The sequence below is a fragment of the Plasmodium knowlesi genome (genome assembly GCF_000006355.2).
Source record: "Plasmodium knowlesi strain H genome assembly, chromosome: 1".
In the NCBI taxonomy this organism is placed as follows: domain Eukaryota; phylum Apicomplexa; class Aconoidasida; order Haemosporida; family Plasmodiidae; genus Plasmodium; species Plasmodium knowlesi.
The window spans coordinates 340,099-358,259 of record NC_011902.2 but is presented as its reverse complement, the minus strand read 5'-3'; the positions used below and the strand labels follow the sequence as shown (position 1 = coordinate 358,259).

General features: G+C 40.4%; 6 protein-coding genes across 6 annotated transcripts; 2 read left to right on the top strand and 4 right to left on the bottom strand.

Moving 5' to 3' along the window:
* Positions 1 to 434: 434 nt before the first annotated feature.
* Positions 435 to 3,168, bottom strand: PKNH_0107000 (heat shock protein 90, putative; the record flags this gene model as incomplete). Its single annotated transcript, XM_039113742.1, has 2 exons — positions 435 to 1,241; positions 1,756 to 3,168. The coding sequence occupies 2 exons, from the start codon at positions 3,166 to 3,168 to the stop codon at positions 435 to 437; spliced, it is 2,220 nt and encodes a 739-aa protein (XP_038969368.1).
* Positions 3,169 to 6,328: 3,160 nt separating this feature from the next.
* Positions 6,329 to 7,725, bottom strand: PKNH_0106900 (EKC/KEOPS complex subunit BUD32, putative; the record flags this gene model as incomplete). The annotated part of the gene is made up of 5 exons (XM_039113741.1): positions 6,329 to 6,366; positions 6,487 to 6,559; positions 6,727 to 6,795; positions 6,936 to 7,424; positions 7,690 to 7,725. The coding sequence occupies 5 exons, from the start codon at positions 7,723 to 7,725 to the stop codon at positions 6,329 to 6,331; spliced, it is 705 nt and encodes a 234-aa protein (XP_038969367.1).
* Positions 7,726 to 8,623: 898 nt separating this feature from the next.
* PKNH_0106800 (conserved Plasmodium protein, unknown function) lies at positions 8,624 to 11,689 on the top strand (the record flags this gene model as incomplete). Its single annotated transcript, XM_002257524.1, has 2 exons — positions 8,624 to 10,723; positions 10,892 to 11,689. The coding sequence occupies 2 exons, from the start codon at positions 8,624 to 8,626 to the stop codon at positions 11,687 to 11,689; spliced, it is 2,898 nt and encodes a 965-aa protein (XP_002257560.1).
* Positions 11,690 to 12,659: 970 nt separating this feature from the next.
* On the top strand, positions 12,660 to 12,869 carry PKNH_0106700 (DNA-directed RNA polymerases I, II, and III subunit RPABC5, putative; the record flags this gene model as incomplete). Its single annotated transcript, XM_002257523.1, has 1 exon — positions 12,660 to 12,869. One exon carries the CDS (start codon positions 12,660 to 12,662, stop codon positions 12,867 to 12,869), a length of 210 nt encoding a protein of 69 aa, XP_002257559.1.
* Positions 12,870 to 13,134: 265 nt separating this feature from the next.
* On the bottom strand, positions 13,135 to 13,470 carry PKNH_0106600 (conserved Plasmodium protein, unknown function; the record flags this gene model as incomplete). The annotated part of the gene is made up of 1 exon (XM_002257522.2): positions 13,135 to 13,470. The coding sequence occupies one exon, from the start codon at positions 13,468 to 13,470 to the stop codon at positions 13,135 to 13,137; it is 336 nt and encodes a 111-aa protein (XP_002257558.1).
* Positions 13,471 to 14,414: 944 nt separating this feature from the next.
* PKNH_0106500 (cytoskeleton associated protein, putative) lies at positions 14,415 to 17,147 on the bottom strand (the record flags this gene model as incomplete). Its single annotated transcript, XM_039113740.1, has 3 exons — positions 14,415 to 14,513; positions 14,727 to 14,929; positions 15,170 to 17,147. The coding sequence occupies 3 exons, from the start codon at positions 17,145 to 17,147 to the stop codon at positions 14,415 to 14,417; spliced, it is 2,280 nt and encodes a 759-aa protein (XP_038969366.1).
* Positions 17,148 to 18,161: the final 1,014 nt, after the last annotated feature.

The following is an 18,161-nucleotide window of genomic DNA, read 5'->3' as shown; positions in this document are numbered from 1 at the left end:
AAATAGTAAACAAGTGGCTTCTTTTTTTTTTTCCCATATATATATATATATATATATACTATATATTTATACATTTATATATGTATGTATGCTATGTGTGCCACACGTGCTAAATGTGCTATATAGCCTCCCTGCGAGGTGTGCCGAAACGGTAACATGCAGAGGGAGTAAAAATGAAAAAAGAGGGCTGCATATAGGTGGAGGCGCAACGAAATGAACAGCCGCGCGGCGGTATCTCCCGCTCACCCCGTCTCCTAACCGTGGCCAGTCTCTCTAATCCATATGCACAGACACAGCGCGTGTTTTTTTTTTTTTTTTTTTTTTTTTTTCTTGCCTCTCTCTTGGCTTCGCGAGTTCATGAAATAATTTGAACAATACATAAAGTTGAGCAGGCAATCTACTTCTTCATGTGTGATGAATTTGGACGGATAGGATTAGTCAACCTCCTCCATCTTGGAGTCAGTAGCGTCGATGGTCTCTTCCAAGGGTGGCAACTCAATGTCGTTGTTTTCATCCTCATCAATGGACAGACCCAATTTAATCATTCTGTGAATTCTCTTGGAGAAGGTGGTGGGTTCCTCAAGGGCAAATCCAGAGGTTAAGAGAGAAGTATCGAATAGAAGCCATATTAAATCTTTAACAGTTTTGTCTGACTTGTCTGCATCTGCCTTTTGTTTCAAAGCAGTAATGATTGGATGGCGTGCATTGATTTCCATAATTTTTTTCGACAACATATAGCTAGTCATGGAGTTATCTCTTAAAGCTTGAGCTTTCATAATTCTTTCCATGTTGGCTGACCATCCAAATTCAGATGTAACCAAAACACATGGTGAGTCTGTTATTCTTTGTCCAACTACAACTTTCTCTACCTTCTCATGAAGTACATCCTTTATAACTTTACATAGACCTTCATATTCAGCCTTCATTGTTTCGAATGTCTTCTTCGCTTCTTCAGAATCATCAATGTCGAGACCTTCCTTGGTACAACATTTTAATTTCTTTCCTTCGAAATCTTTCAACTGTTGTACTGCATACTCATCGATTGGGTCAACCATATATATCACTTCGAATCCCTTCTTCGTGAGAGCTTCCAAGAATGGCGAGTTAGACACTGCGTTGATGGATTCACCCGTGATGTAGTAGATATCCTTCTGGTTCTCCTTCATTCTGTCTACGTATTCCTTCAGTCCTATCATTTCATCACCAGATTTGGAGGTTTGGAAGCGGAGCAACTCAGTGATCTATGGAAGGTGTGTATTGTGTGTGGGGGGGGAGAGAAATTTATGAAAAATAATTTTATCAATAGGGGGAGGGGGTGGTACAAACGAAGAAACATAAACAGAGAGCAAATTCTTATATAGTACTATTCAGGTATATTTTGTTACGCTTCCATGACTCAATGTGTTTAATTGTCGTGGCCACTCGGCCGTCTTATTCACCCGTCTATGTGCATATACACATAACACGGGCAAACAATAAACACATGCTAAGGTGATAAGCGAACGGGAAAAAAAAAAAGACAACCCACTCAATGACTAATCAGTGGAGTATAACACCCCACATGATTATGAGTGTGATTGCTCCCGAATTATTTTTCCAAACGTCTGGACATGCACGCGTTTTCCCCCTTTGGAAGGTTCACGTGCATGTAATTAAATTTGGATAGATATTTTGTAAGGACGGGATATTGATATGCAAACTAGATACGCCCTTTCCTTTGCAGTGCCACATTTTACATAGAAATGAAAAACCTACCTTCGCACGGTTGGCGTTGTCCTCGTGGATACCCAGCTTCAAGTTCTTACTGAACTGTTCATAAAATTTCTTGTAGTTGTCCTTGTTTTCGGCTAGTTCAGAAAACATGTCAAGGCATTTCTTGATTAAGTTTTTCTTAATGACCTTGAGAATTTTGTTCTGTTGTAAGGATTCTCTGGAAATGTTCAGTGGTAAATCCTCCGAATCGACAACACCCTTGACGAAGTTAAGCCACTCAGGGATAATCTCCTCACAGTCGTCCATGATGAAGACACGTCTAACATACAACTTGATGTTGTTTCTCTTCTTTCTATTTTCGAACATATCGAAGGGGGCTCTTTTCGGAATAAATAAAAGTGCCTTAAATTCTAGTTGTCCTTCAACAGAAAAATGTTTGACAGCCAAGTGATCCTCCCAATCATTCGTCAGGGATTTGTAGAAGCTAGCATATTCTTCATTGGTGACTTCTTCAGGTTTTCTCATCCAGAGAGGTTTTTGTTTGTTTAATTCTTCCCATTCGTGTTCAACGGTGTGTATTTTTTTCTTTCTCTTTTCCTTCTTTTTTTTTTTCTCCGCATTTTCTAATTCTTCTGTTACATCTTCCACTTTTGGGTGGTCATCTCCCTTTTCCTTATCTTCTTCCTCCTCATTGTCTTCTTTCTTTTCCTTGTCAGCATCTTCTCCTTCTTCCAATTCATCCTTTCCTTCTTTCTTCTTCTCTCCATCAGCATCTTCCTCCTCTGCTTCGTCCTCAGATGCGGTGATTTCTTTCTCGTTTTGTCTTTCACAATATAGCTTAATTGGGAAGGAAATAAATTCAGAGTGCTTCTTCACCAAGTCTTTAATTCTTTTTTCTTCTAGATACTCCAATTGGTCATCCTTCAAGTGAAGAATAATTTTTGTACCTCTTCCTATCTTTTCATTGGATTCATCCTTCGTCACAGTGAAAGAGCCACCCGCAGCAGATTCCCACACGTATTGTTCATCATCATTATTTTTCGATACAACAACAACGTGATCCGCAACAAGGTAGGCTGAGTAGAAACCAACACCAAACTGACCAATCATAGAAATGTCTCCACTGGCTTGAATAGCCTCCATAAATGCCTTCGTTCCTGATCTAGCAATTGTTCCTAAGTTATTGATCAAATCATTTTTTGTCATACCAATACCAGAGTCTTCAATTGTTAGCGTGTTGTTCGTTTTGTCTGGAATAATACGAATGTAGAACTCTGGTTCCGCGGACAATTTCTGCGTATCTGTAATGGATTCATATCTAATTTTGTCCAGAGCATCACTTGCATTACTAATCAATTCTCTCAGAAAGATTTCCTTGTTGCTATAAAATGTGTTAATTATTAAACTCATTAACTGCCTAATATCGGCATTGAATGCGAAGGTTTCCTTTGACATTTTGGCTTAGCAGGGTTGGCAAAATGGGTTTCGGGGTTTAAGGAAAAATTTCCTTGTCTGCGTGATGGGGTAGGAAAAGAAAAAAATAAATGAGTCGGTAATGCATCTGCATGTGTTCATACCATTTGTGCCTTTTTTTTTTTTTTTTTTTTTTTTTTTACGCACATATGCATACTTAATTCCGCTCAAGACCCCTCCCTTATATATTCGTTTCACTATTTTGGTGAACGCGCCTTAAGAAGGAGAGTTTTCACACTCAATGTTATTGTCATCAAAATGTTCTTTTTTTTCTTTTTTCCTTCTTTTGTGCATTCACCAAAATATGGTGGAACGAATATATAAGGGAGGGGGGGGCTTAATTTGCGGGACACACAGTACACATATGCGCGCCTTTTTTGAGTGGTGACGAACTGGGTAGAATCAATCTCCCTAGCACGATATTAAAATGCAGATGGGTCAGGCCCCAATGCTCTTTCCGCCATGCAAAATTGGGACAACACAGTTAGAGCGCTTTTTTTTAACTTTAAAAAAATGGGAAAGCCCCTTTTTTGCCACATTCCATAACATCTCACTTTTTTCTTTTTGGCGCACCTGTTTTTTTTTTTTTTTTTTCCTTGTGTGGGAAAAGGCTTGCGAACGGTGGGAAAAATTCCTTCACAGTTATAGGGGGGAAGTTGCTCTCAATTTAGCACAATCCAGCGCAGTATGCGATTCTGGGGGGTTAACGTTTCCTTGTGTTTTTATCACTTTAGAGAGAGTAACTTTTCTTTATTTTTGTTATTTCCTTAATTTATTCAATTGGGAAATATTCGAAAAGATGTTTTTTTTTTTTTTTTCACGACGTGGGTGAAGTGTTTTTTTTTTTTAATTCGTTTTGAATTTATATTTTATTTGTAATTTATTTTAATTTATTTTAATATTTATTTTATTTTTAATTTTTAAAATCCCTAGCGTGACAAAAAAAAAAATTGTTTTCACCACTAAACACATGAGAAAAAGCCAACCGGAAGAAAAAAAAAAAAAAAAAAAAAAAAGAACGTCAATAATCAAATAATGGTTCCAATGGCCCCTTCGCACGGGGCCTTTTTTTTCTTCTTTTTTTTTTCCTTAGGGGGTGGCATATTTTTATTATATCCATAAGCTGCTTGTATGCCCACCTCATATAGGGTGCGTATTCCTCAGGCATACTGCTTACTAATAAAATTCTACACTAAGCTGTGACGCAACAAATGCGATTGATTCGTCGTGGTCCCCATGGCAGGAGGGCGGGGCGTATCATTTTGCCGCATGCACCACCCATCAGGCTTTATATACCTGTATGCCCCGCCGGGGACCATCTCGAGATGGCATCAAGCAAATTGAGTTACATGTGCATACATATATATAATATTTATATATATATTTTTATATATATACTTTTATATATATATTTATATATATATATTTTTTTTTATATTTTTCTATATGCGCGTCGTATCATTGTAGAAATTGCTAACCGTGTTTTGCGAGCGAGTGAGCGACCAAGGCAGTTCATCCCGCAGTGTACCAACATGCGGTGTGGAGAAACACCGGTTCACAGCTCGCACAGGCTACTTTTTCTTCGGCGGAAGAAGCGTAAAAAAAAAAAAAAAAAAGGAGGGGTTCCTCCATTTTTCTGTTCCTTTAACCCCCTTTTTTTTTTTTTTTTTTTTTTTTTTTTATTCTGTAGCGGCATAAAGTGCAAATGTGCCGAATTTATTCGGCCCTTTCCATCATTATCTGTTCACCCTCCCCACTTTACTCCCCTCAAGTGCAAGCAAACCCACTTTTTCCTTCCTATGTACTTACCCTCTTTGTAGTTCTTCATCCTAAGTGTGCCATACGTACCTCTATACCACATTTGGAGGGGGAGTACACCCACGGGAATACTCACCCATTACGGATTTAGCCGTTTGTCCAGGTAGCCCCCGTGGACTGTTATGGAAAGGGCGCACCCCCTACTGCTAGCTTCTGCAGCCCATTTTTTTCCAAAGCACATTTGAGAAAAAAACGTACATGCACGGGGGGGTGTCATATGAGGAAGTGAGGGCAAAAAAAAAAAAAAAAAAAAAAAAAAAAAAAGAAACACGCATTCCTCACTCAGAAGAAAATTACAAGTGTAGAAAAAATACAGCAGGATTTTTCCGCATATAAGTTTTAACCTACATAATGATATATTCAATCTGGCGAGGGAAAAAATTCACCTTGGCATTCACATTTTTCGCCTGCACATATGGCTATTTTTTTTTTCTTTTCTTTTCCAAGTGAGAAATGCCCCCATCCCCCAATGCATGCACATTCCACATGTTCTCCTCTCCCAAATGGAAATACAAAACCGGCATAGGGTGAAAAAGAGGAGTACCTCCCATTATTTTGAATTCGTAACAAGGTCTTCCACATACAACGAATGTTTAGGAAAAAAATGTATGGCGAGGAAACGCAGGGACTTTCCCCTGATTTATAAAACACTCGTCAAAATGGCAACGTGTGGTCACACACTGTGCCTTCATTGGAAAGGAAAAAAAAATAAATGAAAAAATTGGTGTGTAGTTTTTTTATGGATGCCTTTGTTTAGGAGCACATGAGACAACGTAGCTTTTTGTGTTGCCTATCCCCTAAGTTTGCAACACGCAAATGTTTAGGAGAAGCTTTTTATTCTTCAAATTCTCCTTCGTCGCGCCCTTTTTACCGCGTTTATTTGTTAGCTGAAAATGAAAGGAACGTATATGGAGGTTACTTTTCCGCGTCAAATTCATCAACGGGCAAAGCAACTTCCCTTCGATAAGAGCAGAAGCATGCGTCATTATATATGCACACAAAGCTATAACTACGGAATGAAAGAATTCTGCATGTAAAAATGAATGAATAAATACCCCTAAGTTTGTTCTACCAAAGTACACACACAAAAAAAAAAAAAAAAAAAAAAAAAATGAATCCAGAAAATTCGTGAAATAAACAAGGAAGGACTTCACAAGTGGCACAAATGAATGAGAAAATCATCAAAGGAGGGGAGGAGAGGCTCAATTTATTTTCAGAAAAACATGTCTTCTTCCTGAGGAATCATCCTCAAGCAGGTGCGAATCCAGATGGAAGGATCAACTGTTCTTGTTATTTCTTCCTCTCATCGCTGAATATGTTAGTTCTATCCAACCATGGGTCTCTTGCGACCTCTCTGTTTGACTGAAACGAGGTGAAAAAGAAGAAGGCGTAAAGTGAAGCAAAGTGTGCCACACGTAATTCTCCTTATCATATGGCCGTATGTAATGTCGTGTAAAGAGATGCCCCAAACTATGGCCTTACCTATTTCTAACTTCTTCTTTATTTCATCAAAATTGTCTGATTTGGTTTGGTACCCCGAGAGGATGTCCTCCTCCTGTGTCATGCGTGAGGAAGAGAAGAGGGGGGGGTGAAAAGGAGAAAGTCAGTCGGTTCATCATCATTATCATGGGGGTGTTGGTTTTTGTTACACATTTAAGGGTGTAACTTAATGATGGGCCAATTGTTCATTCATATGTGCTACATGAAAATGACTCATCTCACCAGGAGTGCGAACTCGCTGTGGAAACTTTTGATGGCCTTCAGAAGTACGAACAGGTCGACTGCTTTGTCCTACAGAGAGTGAAATGGGGAGGAGAAATGTCGCGTCAGTCTCTATTCCGCTGGAATGTACACTCAAAGGTGCACACAAGTTGAGCTAATCTGCATGGAGGATACATGCCGGAAAGAAGTACAATATCATTTGGTCTCACCTCAACAGAGGCGGACAAGAATGATAGACCGAAATCAATAACACAGAGGCGTATGGAGTCAGCGTCGTCCAACTGGTAAGGCAACCCGGTGGAAGAATCCAAAATTGTGCATACATCACCAATGTAGGAGTTCCTCAAAATCAAGTTCGATGTTGTGAAGTCTCCATGGATTACATTCCCATTATGTATTTTGGCTAGCACTTTTCCTATGCACCTAGGAACATTTGGTTCATATTCTTTTACATTTTTTAGAATCTGATTAATGGTGCACCCCTTGACAAATTCTAAATACAAACTTTTCTCATTCACATCAACAAAGTAGAGAATCGGTACATCTATGTTTATACTGGCTAGTTTTTTAGTGAATTTGATTTCGTTAGAAACTCTTAATTTTCGAATCTTCGCATCTATTTTTTTGTGTCGATAATATTTTCGGAAAATCTCCTTCTTCACTGCCTCCTTCCCAATGAAGACGCACTTGTAGATTTTCTGCAATAACCCCAATGAGGGCAATTTAAAAAAAAAAAAAAAAAAAAAAAAAAAAAAAAGAAAGACCATGAGATGTGATGTATGTTATCATGAGGGAGGTTGCTCACCATGTAGACACGCAGAGAAATGAAAGACCATGTCCAGGTGTTAATTTTCGTAGCCTGTGCCACGTGGCTTTAAATAAGTGAAACATCGGAATAGTGAACGCACGGGGAAAAAAGATGTAGTTTTCCTTTTTTTCCACTTGTTTCTGCCATGGCTTTACCGCATCGGATCCAGCTGATATGAGGGAGAACTCCATGTTAATTTCTTCTTCCTTGTTGAGTACCTTTTTCTTACCTTGCCATGGATTGGTCAATTCGCGTGGCAATTATAAAAGGTATATTTGATTATCCCGATTGTTTACTGTGCGGGAAAATTCTGGCAGACCTCATGACATATGGAAGCCTCTCGTCAGCTTGCTTCGAAAGTAGCCTTGGGAAAAATCATGGGGTCGGTCTCCAAAGGCGTTCCTTGAGAGGCAGCGAAATGGGGCTACTTCCTATTTTTCTCTTTTTCTTTTTTTTTTTTTTTTTTTTTTTTTCTATCCACACTATAAACTGAGATAAATTGGCTCCCGCGAGAGGGACACTCAAATGCGCTTTTTCAAAAAGGTGAAATTCGTCCTTACAAAATAAATAAATTAATGAATAAATTTTCGCTTTTTCTCACTTTGGAAGATTATCCCTTTTTTTTTTTTTTTTTTTTTTTTTTTTTGTGTGACACATACGAAACGCTCACTTGGTTAGGTGTGTCTCCAGATTGGTTAAAAATTTGTTTGACCCTCTGCTTCGCTTAATTTTGCACCACTCCGTTGTGGATGCCTTGGCAATGCACGGAGGTCTCCACAATTGGGTCATTTAAAGACGGCGTATTAACAACAGATCTTCCATTGGGCAAGCCGTTTTTTTTTTTTTTTTTTTTTTTTTTCTCTTCTTTTTTGCTAACTTGTCCTTAGTTGAGTGAGAAAAAAAAAAAAAAAAAAAAAAATGCCCCATAAAAAAGGGAATTCTCCCCTCTTCGCATTGGGGAATTGCATAAAATTGCCCTTTCTTTTTTACCGTAGTGCACCCTGGATAGCTTCTCCCCCCTATTTAAAGACACCGAGAATTTTATCAGAAACTTCAATCTAGTGAGACAGACCACCTTTTGTACACCCCATGAATATCTCAATCAAGGAGAGCCTAGAACACGTTTGCAGGGTGTTCAACTTTTTTGGCATAGACTACATAACGGCAGATTTGCTCAGAAGAGGAAAGTACGAGAAAAATGGGAAGAGGAGGAAGAAGGTTATCATTTGTTACAACTTTCTCATTAATGATTTGTCCCTACTGTATTGTTTTGGCTTTAAGAGGAGGTTCAAACCGACCTACAGCGCGTACGTAGAGAAAGAAATTTCCAGGGTGGAGCATGAAATATTTTCCAGGGGAAAGGATGATTCGGGGTGTACTACATCGGGAAGGAAAATCCCCTCAGGTTGGAATGGCGACGTAGGAAATACTCCCTGGGGAGAAGAATGCACCTACCCTAATGACGAAGACGAAACAGATGATGAAGATGGAAATGGAGAAGACAACTTCGTGGAAGAACTAGGAATGGATAATGCTCCTTATGTAGATAACCTTAATATAATCTCCCCCATGGCTGTGCTTCTTCTTGAATATTTTGAGTACCCCAGACTGTTCCACCTTCTTAAGTGCAATTTTCAAATGTGTAAGGAGCTCCTCCTATGTATTGGGTTCCTAATCGACTGCACCAAATTATTTGAGCACTATGATAAGAGGCAGACATTTTATGAGTCTTTTTTCCGGGATCTCAGATGTGGTATGAAGCCAAGGGGAGGACGAAGTACCTCTACCCGACAGAGAACAAACCAGATGCAGGAAAAAACGATGGAAAAGTCAAACGAAGAAGAGGAAGATTACTTTCACGTAATAAATGAAGCCATGCTTCTGCTTTCGAACCGACCCTACGATTTGGAACTTTTCCAGTATAGACACATGTACAAGTTTCTGAATGAGCAAAAAGGTAGAACCCAAATAAGGGGTGACAGAAAAATCAAGGGGCATGAACCCTTAGGAGGAGAGTTCAGAAGACCGAGTGAACATAGCGAAAATGAGTACTTAAAAAAGAGGAACACCATGTTCTCTGCAAAACGGGAGAGTGAACCCTTCAGTCAGAAGAAAAGCATATGTACGAAGGTGTACGACGATTGTGTCGACCCGGAGGGATGGGATTCACCTAAGGGGGATGCAACTTCCATGGAAGAGGAACTCACTTTAGAGGAATACGTAACCTACGACTACGCAACATACCAAGAAAATTTCATCGATAGATATGGGCGCACTTCCGGTATGTTGGAAGACTTAACAGAGGGGGCTTCAACAGGAAGTACTTCCAACCGAAGCAACGGAAGTGAAAACTTGCGCGTGGTCGCAGATGACGATGTCAAAATGTATATCCCTGAGTTGACACGAAACGTCAACAAGCATACCAGTCAGTTGATACAACTACAGAGGAAAATAAGACAACGCATAAACCATATGGAACATTTAGACAAAAACCGACTCCTCTTGTTTCACAAATTCAACTCGTTAGTGAGTACCTACATGGAGTCACACAATGTCGTCGTTAACATTGCAGATTTGGACGACCTCAGTAATTCTATTGAAGGAAGAAAGTGTCCCGATAGGGTCAGAGCAATGGGGAGTAAAAACACAAAAGTGGACCTCATGCATAATGCCATGTTCACCGTGCAAGTCGATTTCGAAAGGGACAGAGAAAATGTGAAAAATAAATTATGCACACAAGGAACGGGTGTCAACAAAGAGAGCGCGTTTTCGAACAGAGGAAATAACTCTGTAGGAGGAGGGGGGGCGTCGCCTTGTCGTGGTGGACACCCCGTAAATCACAGCAACAATGTAGAGGAAGAACCATTCGATGATGTAAACTACGAACATGTGCTAACCGATAAAATAACCATTAATGAGTTCTTCCTATTGAATGATCCGGCATTGTATAATAGAGTCTGCCACGTGTATAAGAACGGCGTGAACCTTTTCCACGTTGAACAACTACGGGCTGTGTTTTGGCTGTGGCTTCAGTCAATCTTTCCGGATGATGTTGAGGGGGAGGAAGAGGCGGAGAGCGACGATGCATCTGCCCCCGTCGACCTTTTTGACTTAAATAACCACAAGTTCTTTTACGACAACGTCGTGGCGCCCCCCGAGCCGGAGAACCTCTCCATCCACGTGTTAAGTGTACGCCCAGGAGTAACCACCCAAGTGGCGAGTTAATTGCCGCGTCCGTAGTGATCACTCCGAATACACACACACACACACACACACACATATATATATATATATATATATATATACTCTCAATACATATATACAAACATGGCGCATTTTTTTTTTTACCCCGTATAGGACCTGAACAATTTCGAACAGAACTTTAAACTGGTGAAGGAGTACCTCCTGGACAAGGGGTGCACCATCGGGTACAACAAAATGACGACCAAGGCGGGGGGAAAGCCATCGGACCATACAACAAAACTGAGCAGTATGATCAAATACGTGAACAACCTGCATGAAGAATTCGTTGCCTACTGCAACTATAAAAAGAAGGCAAAGGAAGTGAGTGACGAAATGTTCGTTGATTTTCTGGAGACCAAGAAAAAAAGTATGACCATCACTTCAAGCGTCGAGAAAGAGGACTACACCAACCTGGCCAATGTTGTCAACAGGCACCTCATCGGTATAGATAAAATTCTAAGGTATAACCCCATTTTAAATTTCTCCAACGTGATCGAAGGAATTAAAAGCCAGAGTTTCATTCGGACGGAAGTAGATATCTCCCGATTGGACTCACAAGATTGGCACGACATGTACGTTTTTCATAGAAGAAAACGTATGGGGCCCAGTCACCCTGGGGAAGACAGCACAAGTAGGACTGACCCCCTTCCCCCAAACCATGTAATAAACTTCATGACCAAATCAAAGTATCAAATAAATACAAAACCCAAGACATACGCATCGACCATTTTTAACTACTCCGATCAGTTTATATCGAACAATGATATTTATTCCTTTTCGGAAAATGTTAGCAAGTCGGGGAAGGAGTTTGGTGTTTTTGTAAAGGGCAAGAGGGACAAGTGCAAGCACAACTTCTATCACATCTTGCGCAAGGTGGAGCGCTACATGAGTTGCGTCGCGTACAACTTGTAGCCCCCTGTGGGGTGCCACACCAAAGCTGATGAGTTTAAGGGAGGAATATTTCGGAAAATTTTTGACAAAAGCATAGAAAGAATTATGATCATCATTTGGCCACCATTTGCACAGCATATTTCCATTGGATATTTTTTGCACCATCCTGACCCTGTCGTTTAATTAATTCTCCCCCTCCGTTTCATTTCCCTCATCAATTTTGCCTCTTCTTTTTCATCCCTTTATATTTTTTCTTTCCTTTTCTCCTTCTCTTTTTGGCAGCTGCGGAGGGAAGCGCTGCTTCACGGTAAAAAAAGGCGGAAAAAAAAAAAAAAAAAAAAAAAAATCCGAAAGGGGCTATAAGTCCTTATTCAGTATTCGCAACGTTGTATTTTACCCCGTTTTTTTTTTTTTTTTTTTTTTTTTTTTTTTTTTTTCATTTTACCCTTTTTTGTTACGCGAAAAAGAGAGAACCTAGCAAATATGCGAACAAACATGTGGGTTATTTTCTTTCCCTTTTGTTTATTTTATCAACTGAACAATTTTGTTCCTTGTTTTTAAAAAGCTTTACTTTCCCGTTTGAGCAACCTGGGAAAACACAGTACAGCAGAAAGTGGGCCCCAGGGGAAGTAGAAAAAAAAAAGGGACATTGAAAAAAAGAGCCTTATTTATGCATATGTATATAAAATATGTATGCGGAGTAAAACGACGCAGACGTTGAGCAACAGTGGTAAAACGTACTGCTTAGTGAGAAGACGATTCGCACGCGGCTTTGCATGATACGCGTATTTGGAGTTTCCTTTCCGCCAGGACAGCGTGAAGAAGTGAAGCGAAGGTACATAGCAGAAGGGGTACAGACAGGCAACGAATGAGGAGCACCCCATTTTCAGGGGAAAAAGAAAAACCTATAAATATACATATACACCTACGCGCGTTTTATCTACCGTGCCAGTCGAAGCAACACCCTTGAAGAAAAAGGAAGAACCACAAAATGATCATCCCCGTGCGCTGTTTCACCTGCGGGAAGCTTATAGGAAATCTGTGGAGCCTGTACGAAAAGAAGTTAGAAGAAGGGGTGTCCAAGTGTGACGCCCTAGACGAACTAAATTTAACGAGATACTGTTGCAGGAGGATGATCCTGACCCATGCGGACATGATGGACAAGCTTCTCTGCTATAATATTTACGAGAGGAAGTTGTAGATGTAGGCAAGGGGGTATGGGCTTCAAACAGGGCCCCCATCTTTATAGCCGCCTTAATGGAACACTAAAAAATCAAGACGAATTTTTTCTTACCTAATCACTGTAGAAAAAAAGTGATTATATTTTTGGGAAAAACGATTATTTAATTTTTTTTTTCAGTTCAGTTGTTTGCAAAGGAAGAGAGAGAAAAAAAAAAAAAAAAAAAAAAACAGTAAAAGATGAACTTATTTGTATCCACTTAGGATGTAAAAAGTAAGACTGCATATTAGTCAGAATAACCCACCTCGATGTGGATTTTTTCCAAACTCGCCATCTTAATCACGTCGATAATAGACAAAGGATCCATCATGGACATATTATTGTACGTTAAGGAGATTTTCTGATAGGGTTTCCCCAACAATTTCGATAGCTTTAGCTTCAAGTGACCAATTTCTATCCCTCCGTTCTCCATCATTGTAAGAGTTTCTCCGTTGGGCAGATGAAAACATATCTCTAGCTCTTCCTTTGTGGGGATGTCCGGGCTGGACTGGATTAACCTGTTCGTCCCGCCTTTTTTTTCCGTCAAGGGGAGACTCCTCATGCCCGTGGGACGTTCCTCCATGGTTTGTGTAGGACCTGTTAAGAGTTTGCCTTCTTGTAACTACCTTTGTAAGCGCGTCTTTTTTTTTTTTTTTTTTTTTTTTTTTTTCCTCCCCTTTTTTTTTTTATATGCCCCCCAAAATTAAATTTGTCCTCGTTGCATGATAGGAAACATGCATAGAGGCTTTACAAACACCGCCCTTCCCCTGTGTGATAAACTCACCTTTAAGAAAAAAAAAAAAAAAAAAAAAAAAAAAATGTAAATGGATTATATTTCTAAAATGGTGTGCCTACATTGGCCATTTGTTTGTTTTTAAAATTCGTGAGACAAGGAAAGGTCTTTGTACCCCCACCGTTACGTGTCAAATGGAATGAAGTGAAAGTGCCATTTTAGCATATTGTCCTTTTTTTCTTATTTTTACCTCCTTTTAACGTACGTCCAGGAATATAAAAAAATAAATGTCATGTGCATAGTTGTCTTCCACTCCACACACGTCGCTCGTGGAATGATTTTTTCTTTCCACATGGGTATACTAGTGAGGGGTGTATGTGTGTGGGAATCCATTCACGTGCACACATTTTTAGCATTACGTTGATCGGTCTTACAACAAACGAGGTAGGAAATTTTTACAAAAAAAAAAAATAAATAAGGCCAAGGTGCCTTGAGTTGTCACAGCTGGGAAGTGCCTCCTTTTTGACATTTCTCCATAAAAATGAGAAAGTGACCAGATGAAAAAAAGTGAAAATATGACAAACGAGATAACACCAACCCCGCTTAAACTTATAGCTGCTCCCTTGAGGAACGCACGCAGAGAAGCACAGCTGGGGGTGGTACGTTGTAGTGACACAAAAGTACGTAAAAAAAAAAAAAAAAAAAAAAAAAATGGCGCAGCGTGCATACACCTGTACATGCATAAGTGAGCATCCTCCTCCATCCAACGAGAAGAAACTCATCCAAGGATCCATCTACTGTTCCATCGTAATTTTTATCTTCGAGTTGTTGTCAATTCCGTAGGTGTACAGACTGGAGTTGCTGTCCACAATTTCAACGCACATAGGGTTGTTCTAAAAAAAAAAAAAAAAAAAAAAAAAAAATCCCAAAATGGGTTGGTATAAAATGCGCATGGTGGGTGGAATGAAGTCGTATATAATGTCCAAAAGGAAAGTGCGAAAACGGATAACACGTGTCTATCTTGGCGTAAGGAAAATATGGAGATCTGTACATAAGAGACGGCACAAGGAGTGCTTCTCCTTGTGCATTTATCTCGTATGACCTACCTCGTCCGTGTAAAATAGCTGCATCTTCGGGAGGGGAACAGAATAGAGACGCGAACACAGATACTTTAGGTCTTTTATGTTCATATGCTTGTTGACCTTTTTTTTTACGATTTCATATTTTTTGGAATTTATAAATTCGGGGATGATGGTGATATTGATTAAGTTACTCTGCATGCCTTTGGAGGTTTCGACGCTCGGTTGGTCTGCAAGGGGGCAAAACGGTGTAGAAGCGGTGTAACGCAAGTGAAGAAGTGGTGTAAAGCAAGTGAAGAAGTGGTGTAAAGCAAGTGCAGAAGTGGTGTAAAGCAAGTGCATAAGTGGTGTAACGCAAGTGCATAAGTGGTGTAACGCAAGTGCATAAGTGGTGTAACGCAAGTGTAGGAATAGTGCAAAAAGATATACGGAAAAAGTACGACCGGGGTGTATGTCGTATGCAATCTCACCCTGCAAAGCCTCGTAGTGCATGGATTCCAGACGATCACTATGGCGGCAGCCGAGCACAGCCTCGTTAAACACCCTAACTACGTCGTCCTTCTGGTAAAGGGATATAAAGAAACGCTCCGAATTTATGCGTTCATTCTTGTTTATGTAGCTCCGATTGAGTGTTTTCAACATGGGGAGGATGGCCACTAATATAAAACGGAGGTCCTTCTTCACCTTGATATTGTTTTTTCCCTTCTGGTAATTTAAGGTCTCCAGGTGGTAAAAAATGTAGAACAAATCTCGCAAGGTTTTGTAGTTCATGATTTTGTTATCATCCAGCAGGAGCTCTTTTAGGTGGCTGAATTTTTCCTTTATCCGTTGAAGCCGGTCATGGGGGGGGTTCTCTCCTCCGTCTTCCACGCTTTGCTCTACTTCCTTATCCCTCATGTCTTCCTTTCCCGTCAATGAACATACCCTCTCTGCAACGGTCACTAAGTCGTCCCTGTCTGTAAATTTGTTCCTCTTTACGAAGACGGCTCGAATGGATTTCACCTGGTGAATAAAGGAAAATAGGTCTTCGTAATCGTGCAGGTAGTTATCGTTCAGTACTATTTTATGTAACTTCATAAAGGTGTGTATATATCCCTCGTTTTCCTCCCCCACAGTGGTCACCACGTTGGTCGGAGTGTTCTCCCTCGCATCCATCGACACGTACGATCCCACGGTAGGTTCGCCTTGCTGCGCCTGGCAATGAAGTGGAAATCTATTGTGCGTTTCGGAAGGAGTTCCCTTCTCACGTCTGCCACTTTGGACATACTGCAAAAGTACGGGAGATTTGACAAGGTCAATGTCGCTCATTGAGATACGTGTGAGGTAGTTTTTTTTCAAGCTAAGTGTTTCCATGTTAGGAAAAACGAATGACAAAATTAGAACATCCTCCCATTCTATCATAGTGTTGTCAATGCATAGTTCTTTAATCTGTTCAAATCGGATTAGATTGTCCTGCATGCAGTGGCTACATATGAGTGGATTCCCCCCCGCATCGATTGTACTTTCCTGATGTTGTCCCTCTTTATCTTCACTATCATGACCACACTGGCAGCCACCATGGCAATCGCGCAGGTTGCCACACGGATAGACCCGTTGAACCGATTCCAGATTCAACTTTAACATTTTATTGTCCGACACGTTGAGGTAAGACAACTCCCTAGCCAAGCTAATAATGTGAAAAATATCCTTCCACTGGCTGATCAGATTCCCACAGAGAGATAAGCTACGAAGCTTGTGAAACATTATCTTGTCATCTCCTCCACAGGTATATATTAAGTATTTATTTAGGGTTATATTTGTGAGTTGGTAGAAATTCTGGAAATACTTCCTTGCTTCTGTGATTCCACTAAATTGAACCCGCTTGGTCTTCTTCGTTTGATAATCTTCTACGTAGAGATCAGAGTCCGTGAAGAAATATGTGTATCGGAAATGTAGAGCTTGAAAGAAGGTTAACCCTACGTGTATTTTTTCCAATGGCATGAATGAGCAGGGCTTAAGTAGCTCCTTACAAGTTCCAAGTTCTCCCACAAGCTTTTTGTCTCTTTCGATAGGTATACCCAATGTGTGGTCATCCAAGTTATAGTACCTTTTTGTTTTCTCCTTTGTGAGTAGGTGTAAGGGGTAGAAGTAAACATCGTTATTGAAATCTCCAAAGTTCTTTCCATCCTTTTTCTTGTCCCATTCGATCCCATAGAACGTCTTGTTCGGATGTGGGTGATTCTTCAGTGTACCTATGAAGCGCACCGTGCCTACCTTTATATTTATCTGCTCGTTGAAGAGATACCTGATTAAATTTTCGTCCGCCACTTGGTTGTCCAGCTCCTCCGTGCAGGAGGAGCTGGACTCACCATCTGCCGCGTCCCCGCCCACCTTCTCATCGCCGAAAGCGCAGCTGAACACGCGCATCCCAACGGACAGATCCTTCTTGTTGTCGAACACGTTTTCCATTTGATGTGATTGGCATAGAAATTGGAAAAGAAACAACAGGGGTGAATCTTCCCACTTTTATTTTATTTTTTTATTTTATTTTATTTATTTTTTTTTTTCCCCGCCTCCCTTACGCTTATGCTTCCTTCCTACACGGGTTTGGATCCCTCCCGGGAGGATGAAGAGTCGTGAAGGTGGCTACTGATAGGTGATAAATTTTAATCTTCCAAATGGATGTGAAAGAAGAAGAAAAAAAGGAAAGGTTACAATCTTCTTGCCCTAAATGGGGGACCCTTGTGGACACAAAATTTAGGCGCAACACTTGGTGCTAACCTCAGGACGAGAAGGGGATCGTTGGCACAATCGTCGACACACGGAGCGTACACCTACGTGCTTCGAATTGGCACGTGCTCGCAATTATTTACGTACTTAAAAAATTTGCTCGTGTGTGTGTATCGGTAGATTTATTTTTTCGCTAAGATGGACTCCTCAAAATTACCCTTTCGTAAAATGGACGCAAATGTGCACTAAAGGGGGGGGGGACACATATTTTACTAGAAAAAAAAAAAAAAAAAAAATTACAGCATCGTCAGTCGCAACAGTTTTTTCCCCCCAAAATAGAGAAGCAAAAAATGGAATGAGAGGCTGGTGTATGATAGAAGTGGGGAGATTAAAATTGCCGCTCATTTTGCGCGCGTAGGCAGGCTCTTGGTTAGGTACTCTGGTGCCTACTTACAGACGACTGCTTGGTTCCGGTCCCCCTAAACGAGTTGTACCTTTCTACGGACCTTCGCTTTTTTTTTTTTTTTTTTTTTTTTTTTTTTCCTATCCCACAGCTCAGAACTGTGCCTACAAATCATGACACGATAGGAAATGCCATTCCGTTCTCAGGTGGCGCGAAGGAAGATTTGTAAATTTTCCACGATTGCCATCGCGGGGTGGAAAGAGGGGTTCCCAAATCGGTCCATCAATTGGCCGCATAAAAACAAGACAAACGGTATCCACGTTCTTTCAAATAAGCCATACAGGCAAAGC